At 43.5% G+C, this 17,634-nt stretch overlaps 1 protein-coding gene across 2 annotated transcripts in view; it reads left to right on the top strand.

The window, feature by feature from the left end:
* GALM (galactose mutarotase) overlaps positions 1-17,634 on the top strand; it is a 100,906-nt gene that overhangs the window by 30,878 nt on the left and 52,394 nt on the right. The window contains exon 1 of one of the 2 annotated variants that reach the window (XM_081253524.1): positions 15,267-15,798. The exons of the other annotated variant lie outside the window; for it this stretch is intronic. Coding sequence (XP_081109650.1) covers positions 15,609-15,798 — 190 coding nt within the window. The 5' untranslated portion in view covers positions 15,267-15,608. Of the gene's footprint in view, positions 1-15,266; positions 15,799-17,634 lie in introns of those variants that run through there. 2 annotated transcript variants of the gene reach the window in all.

Raw genomic sequence — 17,634 nt, 5'->3', positions numbered from 1 at the left:
TAGAAAGCAGGCATGAGGCCTGGAGATGCAACAGCCAGTTGGTGACATGAGAGGACAAGCATGAGTATAAAAGCCCATAAGCTAAGGAAGGTGGAGCAGAAAGACTTGGTCCTTGTCAGCATTTCTCAGCAGCTGTACCAGTGCTGGACTGCTCAGCTCTGGATTTCTCATTATGTGAGAAAAAGAAAACTTTTTTGTTAACCTACTATGACTTGCTGTTGCAAACAAGTATCCTGTTACTTGCAACCACAAGCACTTTTAACAAGCCAATTATGAGACTTTTATATTTAAAAATTATCTAAATATGTCAATGTCAAAGTGGGTTTACTTTAATGTCCAGGGGCTGCTTGTTTTACACAGAAAAGACCACTTATAGTTAACCTGGGTTTAAATTGTTATATAATTCATCGAAGACACAAATTATCCTTAAGCCTTTAAGTTTAGTTTAAAATATTTTATCTTCCTTAAAGATCTAATAAGTGCCATACTGGAGATCTACACAAAGATGAAGAAAAAGAAAACGTTGTTTCACAGAAACACATTTGAGCTAGGCCTTAAAGAATGTAGAGAAAAGAAAATTCCAGACAGAAGAATACATAAACTCAGAAGCATGAAAGGGCAGGATGTGTTAAGTGGGCACGGGAGGCCGGAGAAGGGGAGATGAGGCTGGAAAGCAAATTGAAGTCAAATTGTTCAGTCTTATATACCAGACTAAGCACACTAAAGTTTAAACTTTATCCTACAGCAAACTGGAAGCTCTTAGAAGTTTTGAAGGAAGGGAGTGACGTGATTATGTGGGTGTTTCAGAAAGAAAAAGAGATTGGAGGAGGCCATAGAGGCTATTTGGAGAATATTGCAGTAGAACTAATGAGAGAGGATAAAGGTCATTAAGAAAACCCCACTGCAGAAGCTGCAGGGGACCCCCAGGGCAGGAGGCCAGTGGAGGATGAAGCAGAGGCTCACAGTCAGAGGGAACTGAGTAGAGGCCAAGTCTGCAAGGGAGAGGGGGGTCAGCATTCCTAGGAAGCATTGCCAAAGCTGTTAAGAGCCACGTGTTAAATGCAGCAGGCTGCAGCTTTGGAAACCAGTGAGGCCCATAGCAAACAAGTGAACATGGGGGCAGAGGAGGCAAGGGACCCCCAGCCGAGGACCCTGGCTCTTCCTGCTGTGACATGTACTCATAAGCCATACCCCTCCCTCTTCTCAACACCTGCTCAACAAGTTAGAAAAAGAAGCAGAGACAGGGGCGGTTATCTGAGAGTCTGGATTTTTTTGTCGTTGCTTTTTTAGGGGGAGGGGGGTTTGTTTTCTGTTTTTTTAATGCAAGAGAAACTGAACATACCTGTTAAATTAATTCAACAAGGAGGCCATTAAACTGAGGTGGCTCTAATGCCATGGGGACCTATGTAAGCAAACCAAAATCTAAGCCTGTCAATGCCTCAAGTTTAGGAAATTGAAACCTAAGGACAAGTCACAAATAGCCAACTGGGCTTTAAGATACAGCCAATCAGGAACTCCCTGGCAGTCCAGTGGTTAGGGCTCCTCACTGTCACTGTCAAGGGCCTGGGTTTGATTCCTGGTTGTGGAACTAAGATCCCACAAGCTGCACAGCACAGCCAAATATATATATATATATATATATATCCAATCAATAATTTCCTTACTTTGCTTCCACTTTCTTTCTATAAAAGTGTCTCTCCAGGCTCCTGTTAGGAGAGAGCTCCTGACCACTTCCAGTTTGGTGGTGCCCTATGCCAATCCATTTTTGCTCAAACAAACTCTTAAAAGTTTTAAATGCCTCACTTTATCTTTTAACATACTTAAAGGGCTCATTTCAATTATCAGCATTACCATGCTTTAAACCAGTTGGGATGTTTGGCTAATCATCACCACCACAAACAACTAACCAGTAGGTGGGAGCTCAAGAGAAGACCACATCAGTTATGGACAAAATAATAGGAAAATCCATTTTCTCTGCACAACAAAGTTGAATTATGCACTCTGAATCAGAAGCACACAAAAAAAGCCAAGTCGAAAATACAAACATTGGCTGGTTATATGCCACACCCCCCATGGGAGGCAATGAATCCGTGGGGCATCAGCAATCCAGTCAGCAGAGACAACTCCCACTTACGAGCAAGTACGTTTTGGGGGGCCTAGCCCTGGCCCAAACTCTCCAGCTTTCTGCTCCAATCCATGCTTATCAAATGGTCCTTGATTATTAACTCATCATCACTAGTTCTTCAATACTAGAGGCTGGCAGTGGAAAAGGATAACCTCCCTTTAAGGAAATAGAATGGGCTTTTATTTTATACATCAGTCTCATTAGAGTGTAGCTGGTATTAGTTGCCCTAAGCAGGACTCATCCTGGGGCTCTAACAAGACGGCGTTTCCTTAACACAGCATCATAATTCAACTGTACTTCAATAGGGAGTTCCCTGGTGGCCTACTGGTTAGGATTCCAGGCTTTCACTGCCGCGGCCTGGGTTCAATCCCTGGCTAGGGAACAGAGATCCCGCAAGCCGTGTGGCGCAGCCAAAAAAACCCCAAAACCTGTACTTCATTGAAAAAGTAAATTAAAAAAAAAAAGGACTGAGTTTCTTGCCTGAAAGGCTGAGGACTAGACCCTGGACTCATGGGTGAATCCAAACCCTGGTAATCACTTGGCCAGTTTCTTCTGGTGACACCACTATTTCCCTGTCCTGCCCCTTCTATCAATGTCATGTCACACTGTGGACTCCAATTGAGACGGAGAAGAACCTACATGGAAGCAGAACAGAATCTGGCCAGATCCACATATTTCTTCTAAGGTCCTGTGCCTGCCCCGTGACACACTCCAGGTGTGGTGGCCTAGCTGTCCACTCAGGGACTCATCCCCGAACCTCTTCCCATCACCTGGTGCACTTCTTTCTGACCAACTAAAAAATTCTGGCTGCTGACTTTTATATTCCTTCTCCTACTTATCTCCCCACTGCTTCCATTGGATTTGACCTTGGCTAACTCAAAAAGCCTTGGGTGACACCTTTCCTCTTTCAGCCTGTCTCCTTCTACCCCAGCCATGAACTCAAGGGCTACTCTCCCACTAGGCCTGCCCTGGCCTTGCTGACAGGACTTAGATGCACATCCCCTATAACTGGCCCTATGCATCTGTAGGGGAGCAAAATTTGCCACCCCAAAATATCTCTTGACATGCAGATTATTCTGAACTGAAAACTATCAAGGCCCAAAAGACTTAGGAAGAACTTTTTACCTTCCCCCTAACTGCCTAAAGAATGTAGGTAGAGGCCCTGTTCTAGGGAGGGAGCTATCACCATACATAACTATAGTATGAACTAGGTATGATTGGCAGGGAGGAACCTAGCAAAGTCTGTTTGTTAAAATTCCTCTCTGTGTCCCATTGTCTCTGCATGGCCCAGCAAACATTTGTTTACCAACAAACATTTGCTTTTCCACCTCATGTTAATTGCCTTCCTCCCCTTTAGAGTCCCAAACCACTACCCGCAGCATCCTCTTTTGTCTCTAACTGAAGGTGGTGTTTAAGGTGAGGGTTCTGGCCATTTTGGTGAGTTACTCAGTTTTCCTAGGTCTCTCCCATGTATACATGTTATTAAATTTTTGTTTGATTTTCTCCTGTTAATCTTTCTCATGTCAATTTAATTCTTAGACCAACCAGAAGAACCTAGAAGGGTGAGGGAAATTTTTTTCTTCTCTGACACATCTCTTCCTTTTGTTTGTTCCTGAGTTATATCCTTTATAAGGAACTGATAGATATAAGTAAAGTGTTTTTCCTGAGTTTTATGAGTCATTCTAGAATATTATCAAACCTGAGGGGATGGACACCAAGCGGGGAAAGCGGCGGGGGGGGGTGGTGAATTGGGAGATTGGGATTGACATGTATACACTAATACATATAAGATAGATAACTAATAAGAACCTGCTGTATAAAAAAATAAATAAAATTCCAAAAAAAAAAACAAACCTGAGGGGAGCTCGTGGGAACTCCCAAATTTGTAGTTAGCCAGGCAGAAGAGTGGGTAGCCTGCATACCCCATTTGCAGCTGGTCTGAAGTAGGGGCAGTCATGTGGGAGTGAGCCCCTTAACTCATGGGATCTTACCCTAATTCTAGGTAGAGAGTGTCAGAATTGAATTGAATTGTTGGGCACCCAATTAGTGTCATAGAATTGGTTGGTATGTGGAAAAACAACACACATTTCATATCAGAAGTGGTGTCAGAATAAAAACACTACACAGGGGCCTGTCACATTCTGTCTCCTCTTGACTTCACCTGGCCCTTGATTAACCACACTTCTTTATAGAATGTGGTTGAGCCCAGAAGAAACAGCCAATTCCGCTGCAATTCTCTGACTTAAATTCAGTGTTGACCTTTTGAAGAGGACTAGAAGTAGGGCTAAAATTTTCCCTGTTCAAGCCTACCCAAAAGGAGGGCAGAATTTGCCTATAGGCTTCTGACTTGCTGACTGTAATCCATAGCACACCCAGAAGACAGTCTCCAACAAAACAGGGAGCAAAAGGCCTGCTTTACAGTAGGGTACGAGCTCATTTACTGGAGTCATCTATGGACTAGCTGACCGCCTTGACTCTGGCTGGACCCTGCCTGAGCTGCCCCGTAACCTTTTGAGCCTGGTCATTAGTGTTTGCCAGGCCCCTTCCCTCTAGCTAGATTCTCTGCCTCTGTTCCTCTTGGCTATTTATCAGTGCCCCAAAGTTGCTGCAATAAACTCACTTAGCGATTTCCACTGGAATGTGCCCCAGGAGTCCAGGTAAAGTCTTTTCTGATAAGCCTTCCTATCCTGGCCTCACATCTGATAGGCCTCCTTTGCCCCCAGTGTTTGCTGTTAAAATGCTATCCCCTCACTTCCTTGCCTTCTCTGCTCTCTCTCTCTTCCTAGAGAAACCACATAGTTTCATCAATCAATGCCACACATCTTGGTATATCTGCTGACATACCTGGAACCATTCTAAGGGCCTCATTCTTAGTCTTTTTTTTTTTTTTTTTTTTTTTTGCGGTACGCGGGCCTCTCACTGTTGTGGCCTCTCCTGTTGCGGAGCACAGGCTCCGGACGCGCAGGCTCAGCGGCCATGGCTCACGGGCCATTCCCGGACCAGGGCACAAACCCATGTCCCCTGCATCGGCAGGCGGACTCTCAACCACTGCGCCACCAGGGAAGCCCTTTTTTTAAAATTTAATATGTGATAATTTTTGACAAGGATTTCTTCTGCCAGAACCCTGCTCAGGACAAAGTTAACCTGGTCAATAATTGTCTTACCCACCTGCAGGGAGAGAGACACGGTCGATTTGGTAAGAGATGGTACAAGATCAAGGGATATGACTAAGGCAATGTGCTGAAGTCCAAGTAGATTGAACTGGCCAAATGCTTCTACTTTGAGCAGAGGCTCAAGTCTTCCATGAAGGAGAAGCTTCCCTGGGACTAGAAGGCCAGAGCCACCACTAACTAGTAGAGAACACCTGCCAGCTGCAAGGTCATCCCAGGGACCTCAGCTGGGGACTACTTAGGATAGTGCCCCAAGCAACTCCCAGTCAGTTGGCCTTGGGAAATTCCTTACTGTAAGTATACTGGGTCAACACTGACTCTTGGAAATCCCTCCCTCCAACTGTGGTTCTGTCTCCTCTTCCATGACAGAAATAGCCCTTGTCCTGGGCTGACTGACTTGGAGTTCTCCACATCTTTTACAGGATCCACTTATGTGAGGGTTGGGGGGAAATCCTGTGTGGCTTGGGCTCTTTAAAATGGTTCCCAAGCTGCACCACCCACCTTCTGGGCATAATAAACTTCTCCAAGTAGAGCTCTTCCAGACCTTGCAACTTTGATCCTTGGAGTCTCTAGCACCATACTCACAAACACACCATTTTACAGAGAGTAAAATCTCTGTCTTTTCCCAGATCCTTGGAAGTCATATGATTCCTTTGTGTTCTCACTTTGGGCAGTGCCTGTAGAGTATCTGATACCTGTAGTCCCATCCCAAGTGTGTACTCTTAGATATCTGGCTGCGACCAGTATCCACCCAAGCCATAGGCTCAGATTCTCATTATGTACAAAGAATGGGAGGAACAAAGTGGTGATTAGCAACCCTCTAAGGTCCCTGGAAAGTATTTATTTAAATACCACCAACTTTTAGTAAAGAATGTGGCAGAGTGCCACTTACTCTCCAATGGCTTCTCCTTTATACTACATTAATAGAATACCTAGAATAAAGATTATACATTTCCCAACATACTCTGAACTTTGATATGATTATGTGAATACACTCTGGCCAATGGGAGATGAAGGGAAGTGAAGTAAAGAACTTCCAGGATGTGTTCTTAAAGGGAGGGGGGCTGCCCTTTCTCCAACAGTTCCTCTCCCTGTCTCCTCTCCTCCACCCTGTTCCTCTAATTGTGGACATGGTAGCATATCTCCTTGGCCAAGTGGACTTTAGGCCACACCCTACAGATGATGAAGCAGCAAGTTAGAGGGAGCCTAGGTCCCAGATGACCATATTGAGCAGAGCTGCCATCCCAACCTTGGACCACCTGTTGAAACAAGCAGTGGTGAGCCTGAGCATCCCTGAACATCCCTTTTGGGTGTGCCAGCAATGCAAGACCTTGACTGCTTTTAGCCAACCATTTCTCAGAGTTGAGTTTGCAATCAACAGGCTCAAGAGATAATGTAACGTCTTCTCCCAGACAAAGAGCAGGCTTGCTTACCAGCCACTGTAAAAGTAGTAGATTTCAGTTGAAATGCAAACCCACTATATGTAGAGTGTCCATCTTGGTCCCTCCATGCTGCCTCCATGTTTTTTTTTGGCTGCACCATGCAGCATGTGGGATCTTAGTTCTCCGACCAGGGATTGAACCCGTGTCCCCTGCACTTGGGAGCGTGGAGTTTTAACTACTGGACCGCCAGGGAAGTACCCCTCCGTGAGTTTTTTTTTTTTTTTTTTTTTTTTTTTGCGGGCCTCTCACTGTTGTGGCCTCTCCCATTGCGGAGCACAGGCTCCGGACGCGCAGGCTCAGCGGCCATGGCTCATGGGCCCAGCCGCTCCGCGGCATGTGGGATCTTCCCGGACCAGGGCACGAACCCGTGTCCCCTGCATCGGCAGGCAGACTCCCAACCACTGCGCCACCAGGGAAGCCCCCTCCGTGAGTTTTGAAAGGCATGAGGAACCAGCACCAACATGATGCCCATGATGCTTGGATGCAGTGAGTAATAAAATCTTTTGTCTCAGATCTAGGAATCTTGTATCTTTAGCCAGCATCCATGAAACAGCAATTTATTAGCTTGCAAGTAAAGTAAAACCCCAGAACTTCACATACCTACCACTGGACTGTTTTTAGAAAAGAAATCAACTTGTATCTCTTTTAAGCCACTATTATTTTGGATGTCTGTTACAGACAGCCAAATATAATTCTAACTAATCAAAGAGTAATTTTTTGAAGTTCTGATTTGGCCAAAAAAAAAATTGCTTATTACATCTTGTCAGAAATTTATCATTCAAGCTGAGCCAAATATGATCCATTCAAAAGCAGGAAATTATAAAAGTCTTGGGACCTCTTGAACAAGTGACATAGCATATAGGAATTAAGGAATTAAGATCACACTATGACTGGTTCCCATGGTTAGCAGATATGGCACGGACTGAATCAAAGCTTACTGAATCAGGCAGGCAAAATCATGAGAGTGAATTCTCCACATTTATTTGAATAAGATATCTTAAAAAAAAATTTTTTTTTTGTTTGCACAGCGCAGCATCTTAATTCCCCTATCAGGGATTGGGCCTGTGCCTCCTGCAGTGGAAGGGTGGAGTCTTAACCACTGGACCACCAGGGAAGTCCCTTAAAATGTTTTTTGAATGCTATTTTATGCCAAGAATTATATTCACCCATGATTTTTGATATGTTTCCATATTATGAGGGATGGAGTTCAGATAAACTTGGAGAGAAATTCCTTGATCCACCTTGTCTTCAGACAAGGCAAAGATTAATGTGCTTCAGACTAGACTGGATCTAATCTAACATTCTTTCTAGAATGTTGGTGGCTCTTGTCCTTTGAAAAACCGAAGGGTAATTGAAAATGTTGAGAAAGGTTCGAGCAAGTTTGCGTCAGTACCACATTAGTCAAGAGACCAAGGCAGAAGTAAAACTAGAATAGATGAGAGGATGTGGCAACACCTGCTACTGAAAGCACTGACAAAATGTTGAAAGCTCTTCATGAGACACAGGTATTCTGATGTGTCAAAATATTCTAAATGCTTGAACTCTCTACAAGAATTTCCTGTGTAGTTATTTTTTAAATTAATTTTTATTGGAGTATGGTTGCTTTACAATGTTGTGTTAGCCTCCACTGCACAGCAAAATGAATCAGCCATACACATACAGATATCCCCTCCCTTTTGGACTTCCCTCCCGTTTAGGTTACTTCAGTGCACTAGGTGAGTTCCCTGTGCTATACAGCATGTTCCCATCAGTTGTCCATTTTATACATAGTATCAATAATGTATATGTGTCAATCCCAGTCTCCCAATTCCTCCCACCCCACCCCTTTCCCCCTTGGTATCCATACATTTGTTCTCTACGTCTGCGTCTCTATTTCTGCTTTGCAACTAAGGTCATCTGTACCATTTTTCTAGATTCCACATATGTGTGTTATTATACGATATTTGCTTTTCTCTTTCTGACTTACTTCACTCTGTATGACACTCTCCAAGTCAATCCACGTCTCTGCAAATGACCCAATTACATTCCTTTTTATGGCTGAGTAATATTCCATCGTATATATGTACCACATCTTCTTTATCCATTCCTCTGTCAATGGGCATTTAGGTTGCTTCCATGTCCTGGCTATTGTAAATAATGCTGCTATGAACACTGGGGTGCATGTCCTTTTTTTTGAATTATGGTTTTCTCTGGGTATATGCCCAGTAGTGGGATTGCTGGGTCATATGGTAGTTCTATTTGTAGTTTTTTAAGGAACCTCCATACTGTTTTCCATAAGGGCTGTATCAATTTACATTCTTCCCTGTGTAGTTATTTTTTATTTCCAACTTCTAACACTCTAATTACATTACTCTTTTTGGTGGACACACATTGTTTTTGCCTGATCAGCATCCATTTTCTCTTTGGGAATAGCATTCAGATTTTTCCTTGGGGAATTACCTTCCCCCTCCCACCCCCGGACTTTCCTAGTCCATATTGTTGGGTCAGCCTGACTCCACCTTACCAAGCAGCAGGTAATTGGTTCAGAAGAGCACATGACCAAGTGAGATTCAGTACTGGGACTTTTATTGATATTATTGGGAATGTGAAGCTTGATTTATTTTAAGATTGCTATCATAGGATAATATAAGCCTGGGGAGGCTAGAAATCATATATAGAAAAAGCAGTCCTGAAAATAGGGCCAACGCAGTGGAAACAGAACCAAGAGGAAGAGAAATACCAAGTCCTACTGACATAGTTTTAATCCAGATCCAGCCATGCCTGAACATGCCTGAACATCTCTAGACTTCTCGCTATCTTTAGCCAATAAATTCCCTTTTTTGCCTAAGCCAGGCTTGAGGTGGTTTATACCTTCCAGAAATAAAAGAGCTTTGACTCTTGAAAGTATTGCTGTCACAAAAGATACCTAGAAGTGGCTATCTAGTCTGTATAAAAGCAAAGAATGTCCTCAGGCTAGCTGTGGCTCCAGAATTTATATAAATAGGTGCTACAATCAAGCCAGAGGTAATGGATGAGGGACTTGTTCTAAAGCTGCTTTACATAATTTTGCTTAAACATCTGTTATTCATATCAAAGAATGAGGAGAAGAAAATACCTCACCTCGCCCTCCAGGCCAGTCACTTGGCACCACAACTGACTCAAGCTAAGAAAAGATCAGTCAATAAGGTTTCCAGAGCTCTATGAAGGTCTAATCCATATCTGCCTCTCAGTGTTTACCCGAAGCATTTTGATATAATGGAAAGTGCTCTGGGTTCAGATCCTAGCTGTACAACTTACCAAGCTAAATGACCCTGGACTAATGGCTCAAATTCTGGGAGATCTAGTTTATTTTACAAATTTTTGTATTTGATATAAATGATATATCTGCATCCTTCTGCCAGTGATTTATTTCTCCCTTAACATCATAATTATGAAATTCATGCTTGAGGTCCTGTGGAGCCCTAGTGCATTCAATTTTCCTGTTATGTTATATTCCATTACATAGATCTACCACAATATATATTTTTTAATATTTATTTATTTATTTTGGCTGCGTCAGGTCTTAGTTGCAGCATGCGGGCTGTCAGTTGTGGTGCGCGGGCTTCTCTCTAGTTGTGGCTCACAGGCTCCAGAGCACGTGGGCTCAGTAGTTGCGGCGAGCGAGGGCTTAGCTGCCCTGGGGCATGTGGGATCTTAGTTCCCTGACCAGGGATCGAACCAGTGTCCCCTGCATTGCAAGACCTATTCTTAACCACTGGACCACCAGGGAAGTCCCCTACCACAATATTTTTACTCATTTTTCAACTGATGGACCTTAGGTTGTTTCCAAATTTTCATTCTTTTTTTTTAACCAAATTTTCATTCTTATGCATACTACTGTCATAAATATTCTTATGCCTATATGCAAAAGATCATCTAGGGTATATTCGAAGGAATATAATTGCTTGGTTATGGACCATTGCTGAGTTATATGCACTTTGACTTTATTAAATATTGACAAGCTGTCCTCCAGAGTTTTATCACTTGAGACTTTCACCAGCTTTGTAAAAGAGATGCTTCACATCCTTTCTAGCACTCAAACATTCATTCAACAAATATTTTTTTAGTCATCTACTAATCTTTTCTAGGTACTGGGATGCAGCAGTGAAATTTCCAGCTCTCTTGGAGCTTCATTTTCTTGGCAGGAGACATAATAACAAATAAAAAATGAATATATAATAGGTCCAGAGGTGACAAGTGCCTTGTTTCCAGAGTCTTTGGGTGCCAAGGACTAGTTCTTCTCCTTGGGTCCTTCTTTACCTACAGTAAGTGAATAAAATGCCCTCTTGAACCCAATGTGACCTAATTCCAGAAACTGATTTTTTAAAACTTGCAATTACCATAAAATTAGAAGATGAGTATTTTACATTAGTGTGATGTTTTAAAATTCAGTTAGTGCTTTGGAATCCATGTTCTCAGTTGACCACAATTCTAGGCAGCATATAAGGAAGTGGCTAAATGCTCCTATCTCTGCAGTCAAGCAGCCCGGGATCAAATCTTGGTTTCCTGACTTACCAACCATGTGATCTTGAACAAGTTACTTAATCTCTCTAAGTTTCAATTTCTGTATAAGGTAATAGTGTCTGACTCATAGGGGTGCTTATCACAGTTCTCAGTAAATTTTTAGTACTTAATATTTACTAGTGATCAATTAACAATTGGATGGGTCAATCATGTGATATTATTCCCATTTCATAGATGAGGAAACTGAGGTCCAAAGTGGTTGAACAAATTGCCCAGACAGTAAGTTCTGTTGCCTCATGAACCTGGGTTTTCTGGCACCAGAACCAATTCTCCACTAGAAAATTGTATATATAAATGTATGATGTATATGTTGAATAATTATTTATTGAGCATCTAAAATTGCCTGTCACTGTTCTTGGTGCTAGGGAGTTCTAAAATATTCCCAATATGGCTGATCATCTTTGGGCAAGCCTGAAATTATAGCTATCTTGAGGCCAGTCCCAGTACTTTGTTTCATCTAACATTGACTATGAATTGAATTTTGAAGATTTTACTGAAGTTTTTATGGCGGATAGAGGTGAACATTATATCACTTTAGACTGTAAACATCTTGAAGGCAAAGATCATGTTTTACCTACCAGTGTACAACCAGCACTTAGCACAGTGCCTGGCATATACTTATTGACTATTTGATAAATGAACATGTTATACAGCAAAACTTAATCTATCTTCCTCAGCAAATTCTCACCTGTCCCCATAATACCTTCCCCAGCAGCTCCTTCAAAATTGTTGATGAAATGGAGATGAATTGAACTGTGAAGTATCCTACCTCTCATGAACTTGACTGCATTCTCCCAAGTATGCCTGGCTTCCAGATACAAGTAGTTTTCATCTGAAACCAAATATAGTGTTGTTTGGGTTATAAAAAATATATGTCAAAAAATTGAGTCAGGGAGCCAATAGTTGAATAAACAATAACAACAACAGGGCTTTCCTGGTGGTGCAATGGTTGAGAGTCCGCCTGCCGATGCAGGGGACACGGGTTCATCCCCCGGTCCGGGAAGATCCCACATGCCGCGGAGCGGCTGGGCCCGTGAGCCATGGCCGCTGAGCCTGCACGTCCGGATCCTGTGCTCCGCAACAGGAGAGGCCAGAACAGTGAGAGGCCCGCGTACCGCAAAAACAAAACAAAAAAACAATAACAACAACAAAATGTATTCATGGAAAGATAAGGGATGATCTAAGACAGTGCATGCTGAGCACCTGATGAAGAGAACTGGCAGTAAACATTACTGGAGTTCTGGGCAAGGAGAAAGGAAACAGGAGGATGGTAATGTATCAGCCCAACTGAAGAGAATCTATTCTAGGTCTCTTTATTGACAAACTGTGAGGTATTGTGAGCTGGTTTTATTATTATAGCTCAGAGTTTCCTCTGCATAGCAGCCTGTCAATAGCTTAAGGTTTTGGAGACATCTTTATGGTCTTAGAGTCTAATGGGTCCTAGTAACAGCCCACCTGCAGTTTCTATGTAGAAAGAGGAGGTGGGGCCCAGGGAGCAAGGGCCTTGATTCCTCATTCCTGACTCTCCTAGCATTCAGCTTTGGGGACTAACCTCCAGCTGAGAAGAAAAACAGACCTTATTCTTGACCTGTCCACCCTGATACCTCACTCTCTGGTTGAAAGAAAAGGTATCCACTTTAAGTAACTCCTCTTTGACGTAAATGTCACAGTTCCCACTCCCTTTGCCTCATAACCTCACCCTCTGCCCCTATCCCCCAAATAAAAGTAAATACACCCTAAAATTTGACAATGCTTCATTCTCATCATTCTCAAGATTACTACCTTGCTTTTAACCCAATCCAACATTTGGGATGGAGAATATTTCCTTAGATTTCGCCGGACTCTCACTGTTGCGGCCTCTCCCGTTGCGGAGCACAGGCTCCGGACGCGCAGGCTCAGCGGCCATGGCCCAGCCGCTCCGTGGCATGTGGGATCTTCCCGGACCGGGGCACGAACCCGTGTCCCCTGCATCGGCAGGCAGACTCTCAACCCAGTGGTTGAGACCAGGGAAGCCCCTTCTCCTTTTTAAGTGCACAGATATTCCTTTAAATTATCACTGTGAGATTAAGCAAATAAGATATTTTGGTAAGAAAAATCAAGATTTGTGCCTGACATCTGACTTAGCACAAAGTAATCCTATTGGGGACAATATGTTAAACCCTTCAAAGCTAAAGGAAAATGAAACCAAGAAGTGTAGCTCTTAGAGAGACATCATGGTATGTTTCATTTTCCAACAAGCCAAGCTACAAGACGCCCACTGGTGACACTTGGCTTTGGCCATCCAGATGCATTTATTTATTTCTGTGACAACATGAGCTTGGCAGAACATTGAGAACTGGTGGCTGAGAAAAGAAAATTCGGTCTTCCTGCTCACAGAAGAGATTCTAAGACATCCTTGCTAATACGGCATTGCAGAAAGGGCTTGTGTATGAATCAGCATACACATAAATGTTGAGTGGGCTGATGAGAGTTTATGGGAATTTCTGATGAAGCAGCACCAAGAGTGCCTATCCGTTATTGTATGAGTGCAGTGCAGTCTATAATTTGACTTGTTTGGGTCTTTTTGTTATTATATGTTATGCTTCACTGAAGCCTGCTGCAAGCTCTCTTTTTCCTTTGCTATCAGAATTCCCCTGATTCATGAATGAGAATTGAGGCTTTGTGGCAAGAATGTTAAGTATTCCTTCAAACTACACAGACAGGGCTGAGAGACTGTTATGTTTTATTAGCATCTGATTCCAGGAATGGGATCCCAGTTCTCCTTAATTTCCTAGTCATAGATGCATTTTGGCGTTCACCACAGTCTAGTTGGATCCCCTCTGAAGTATCTAGGAACCAAATCAAAAGCAGTGTCAAGCAAAGATGAGTTGAGTATACAGATGGTCAAGTAAAACATGTCGTCAGGCTTCCAGAATCCTCCCCCTTCCTAGGCCCAGTACTGTCTGGACAGATTTAGCAAAGAAATAACCCAGGCCCCTGTATTTTATCTGACAATCCTATTAAGGCTTTTGGTAGCTCTGTCTTAGTCCTCTGCCATCAGAGGGAAAAAAAATCTGAGATTAACCACCAAAACCTGGAGCAATATTTCTCAAAGTCTGGTCCCAGATAAACTGCAGAAGAATAACTTGAGGAACCTGTGAAAAAAGCAGATTCCTGAGTCTCACCCTAGACTCACAGAATCCGTAATTCCAGGTATGGGCCTGGGGATATGCATTTAAAAAAATCTCTGCAGATAATTCTGAGGCACATCAAAGCGTAACTATTATTTATGACCTCTGTGTCTTTTCTCTTCTAGCAGTGCATACTTAAAACCTTTTTTTTTTTTTTTTTTTTGGCCACACCCCACAGCATGCAGGATCTTAGTTCCCTGACCAGGGATCAAACCCACATCCCCTGCATTGGAAGCGCAGAGTCTTAGCCATTGGACTGCCAGGGAAGTCCCACTTAAAGCCTTTTTCTGCTTACGGAAAGTAGATAATAAAAGTACAGTATATGACATGAATGAGGACCTTAATAAATATTTATCCTTAATCCCTTCTTAAAGGAACTTTGGATTTCAGGCACAAGAAGGGGTATATACCCAAGGTCCTTTCCCGGTTCCCTGAAGAAAAGAAAGTCAGAGATTGCCTCCATATAAACTAGGCCCTAATCCATCTACACGTGACCCTGTCCAGGCTGTTGGCTCCAGCAGAAACATGTTCAGAGTTGTTTGTGTGGGACAAACAGAATGGATCTTCAGTCAGTGTGCAGAGAAACCTGCAATTATTTACCCCTTCTCTAAATTACCTCTGTACTTCTTTCTGGTCTGGATCAAAGATTTAACTTAAAAACCAAAATTTCCCCCCAACATTTCCTTCCCTCACTATTCCTAATTCTGATCTCTTCATTTTTCAGCGTTTTATCTGAAAGTTAGCCACCATTAATGAACAGATCACTGCATATTGAGAACCTCGTGTCAGAGAAAGCAGTAGAACCCTGCAGATTCAGGATTTGGGTTTAGAAAGACTACAGGCCCCAACATGCAATTTCACCTTCCAAAGACTACCATTCCCAACATGCAATGCAGTCAGCGTTAGTAAAGGAAAGGAACTGGCTGGAAATTGCTAGCCTGGCTGGAAACTTTGCCTGCGTGCCACCCTCAGGCAAAGGAATGATTTAGAAAGCTCCCAGAGGATATTTTTTGCAGGAGCGGTTACTCCCTAAATCCAGGCAAGAAAAGGGAGGAGTCTGAGCCATGTCCCGCCCCTTCTCCAGTAAACTTCTGCCGCTCCAGGTTTGGCGGCGGGAGTTCGAAGGACCTGGAGGAGCTGCACACCCCTGGCTTTCCCCATGGTTTCGGTGACCAGAGCCGTTTTTGGAGACCTGCCCTTGGGGGCAGGGACGGTGGAGAAGTTCCAGCTGCAGTCAGACCAGCTGAGAGTAGACATCATCTCCTGGGGCTGCACCATCACGGCCCTGGAGGTTAAAGACAGGCAGGGCAGAGCCTCAGACTTGGTGCTCGGCTTTGCTGAATTGGAAGGTGGGTTGAATTCCGCCCCGGGCTGCGGACGGGCCCCAGTTCCACCTGGCACACTGCCCCACACAGCTTGCCCGCGATGCAGGGATGCAGGGGAAGTACGGAGCTTGTGACCATCAGGAGTACTTGGATCCGGCTAACTCACTGTGTTTCCATCCAGTGTTTGGAAACAGACAAAATGAATAGAAACTGCCGTAGGACTTGGCCTCTGGTTATACATTCAGGCTTTGTCTTAATTAAAAAGTCAGTTGAGGGTAAGATAAAACTCCAGCAACACTGGGGCGATCTTTGCCGGATCTTTGTAAGGCGGGGAGAGGAAAGTGCAGGCCAGAGGGGGTGTGGCCCCCTGCTCTTCCTCCTGCCCTTTCTGAAGAAGGAAAATGATCAAAGACGTGCGTCTTCTACTTCTTTTCTCCTTGATCAGATTCTCTTTGAGGTCTGGTTGTTTCAGAAATGCTCCATAAGGTAAGCTTAGTGGGTGCAGAAGCTTATCCGCTTTGGTCTGTGATCACCCCCTGGCTGATCAATAACTATGTGCTGAAAGAATGAGGAAGACCAACTTACTGTCGAGAAACGAGTCTCCTTATAGCTAGGGTGGACTTTGTTCTGTGGGAATCCGTAGACAATTAAGAACATGTATTAATTCCTGCATTCAAATACTGTTGATCCAACTGCCTCATTCAGTGAGACAGGTCCCTATCCTCATGCAGCTTGCAGTGTAGATGTGGAGATAGACCTTAGCCAAATAATTGCATAAATAAATAACTCACAGTGCAGTTTGGGGCAAAAGAAAATGTACATAGTGCTTGCTGTCTCTTGGCACACCCGAGTAGCTAGACAGAAAATGAGGTCGAAATAAAGTTAGCAGAGGGCAACTGCTTGAGAATTAATTCTCTCTGCTCAGTGGTAGGGGCACGGACAAAATCTGTTAAGACGAGGCTTGAGATTTTCCTTTAGGTGTCTGTTTTTCTGTCTGTTTGGTTCTTTAGATATGTAACATAGCTCATTGTTGGAGGTCAAGAAACCTGAGAGTATTGGTTTTCCCTTAGGAGGATAAAACTGGCTCCTCATTTCCTTAGCAAAATATATTATAAAAATATTTCTGAGGATCCTATTCCTTGCCCTCTGGTTGGTTGTCTTTAGCTCCTTTGGAGCCTCCACAGCTTGGCTCGGAGAAGGAGGTAGGTAACCTTCAGCAGAATTTCTTTGGTGATTTCAGCAAGTCTCTTATAGGAGACTCACTGGTGAGAAGGTTCAGGGGCTGGGGGAAATCAGTTCCACTTACCCTTACTCTCCACGCCCCCTTCTACTTCTGGGGGTGGTGTTCCTATCTTCTGTCTTCAGAGTCAGAAAGCAAGAGAGTTGACAAGTGACAAAAGAGGACTCTTTGGAATCACTTTTGCTGAGTCACCTCTCTCTGTTAGTAGCATAACAATTTGCTAGGCTGAACCGGAACCACAAAGAGATAACTTGACTGGTGCAAAATTGCCCAATGGAGTCCAAGGAGAATTGGATAGATGACCTAGAATTTCAGAGCCAGTAAAGCACTGGAGTTGATAAGAAGTGATCATCTGCTTTTATCACCCCATTTCCATCTCTTCTTTATCACCATTCGGGAGGTAACTACCCTCCCCCTACCCTCCTCCCACTCACACACACACTCACTTCTTACTAATTTTAGTTCTCATATAAGAGTCACATGGACCTTAAAGCACAAGGCATCTTTGTGGAATTCATATGAAACGCGTGCCATGATGATGTGGCACCTGGGAAGCACCAGTTTCTTAGCAGGCATAGAAGTGCCTATTTTGTGAGGGCAATAATACAGTCGTCTCTCTG

Source organism: Mesoplodon bidens, assembly GCF_964165515.1.
Source record: "Mesoplodon bidens genome assembly, chromosome: 14".
Classification (NCBI taxonomy): Eukaryota; Metazoa; Chordata; class Mammalia; order Artiodactyla; family Ziphiidae; genus Mesoplodon; species Mesoplodon bidens.
This window is presented reverse-complemented; position numbering and strand designations above follow the sequence as displayed.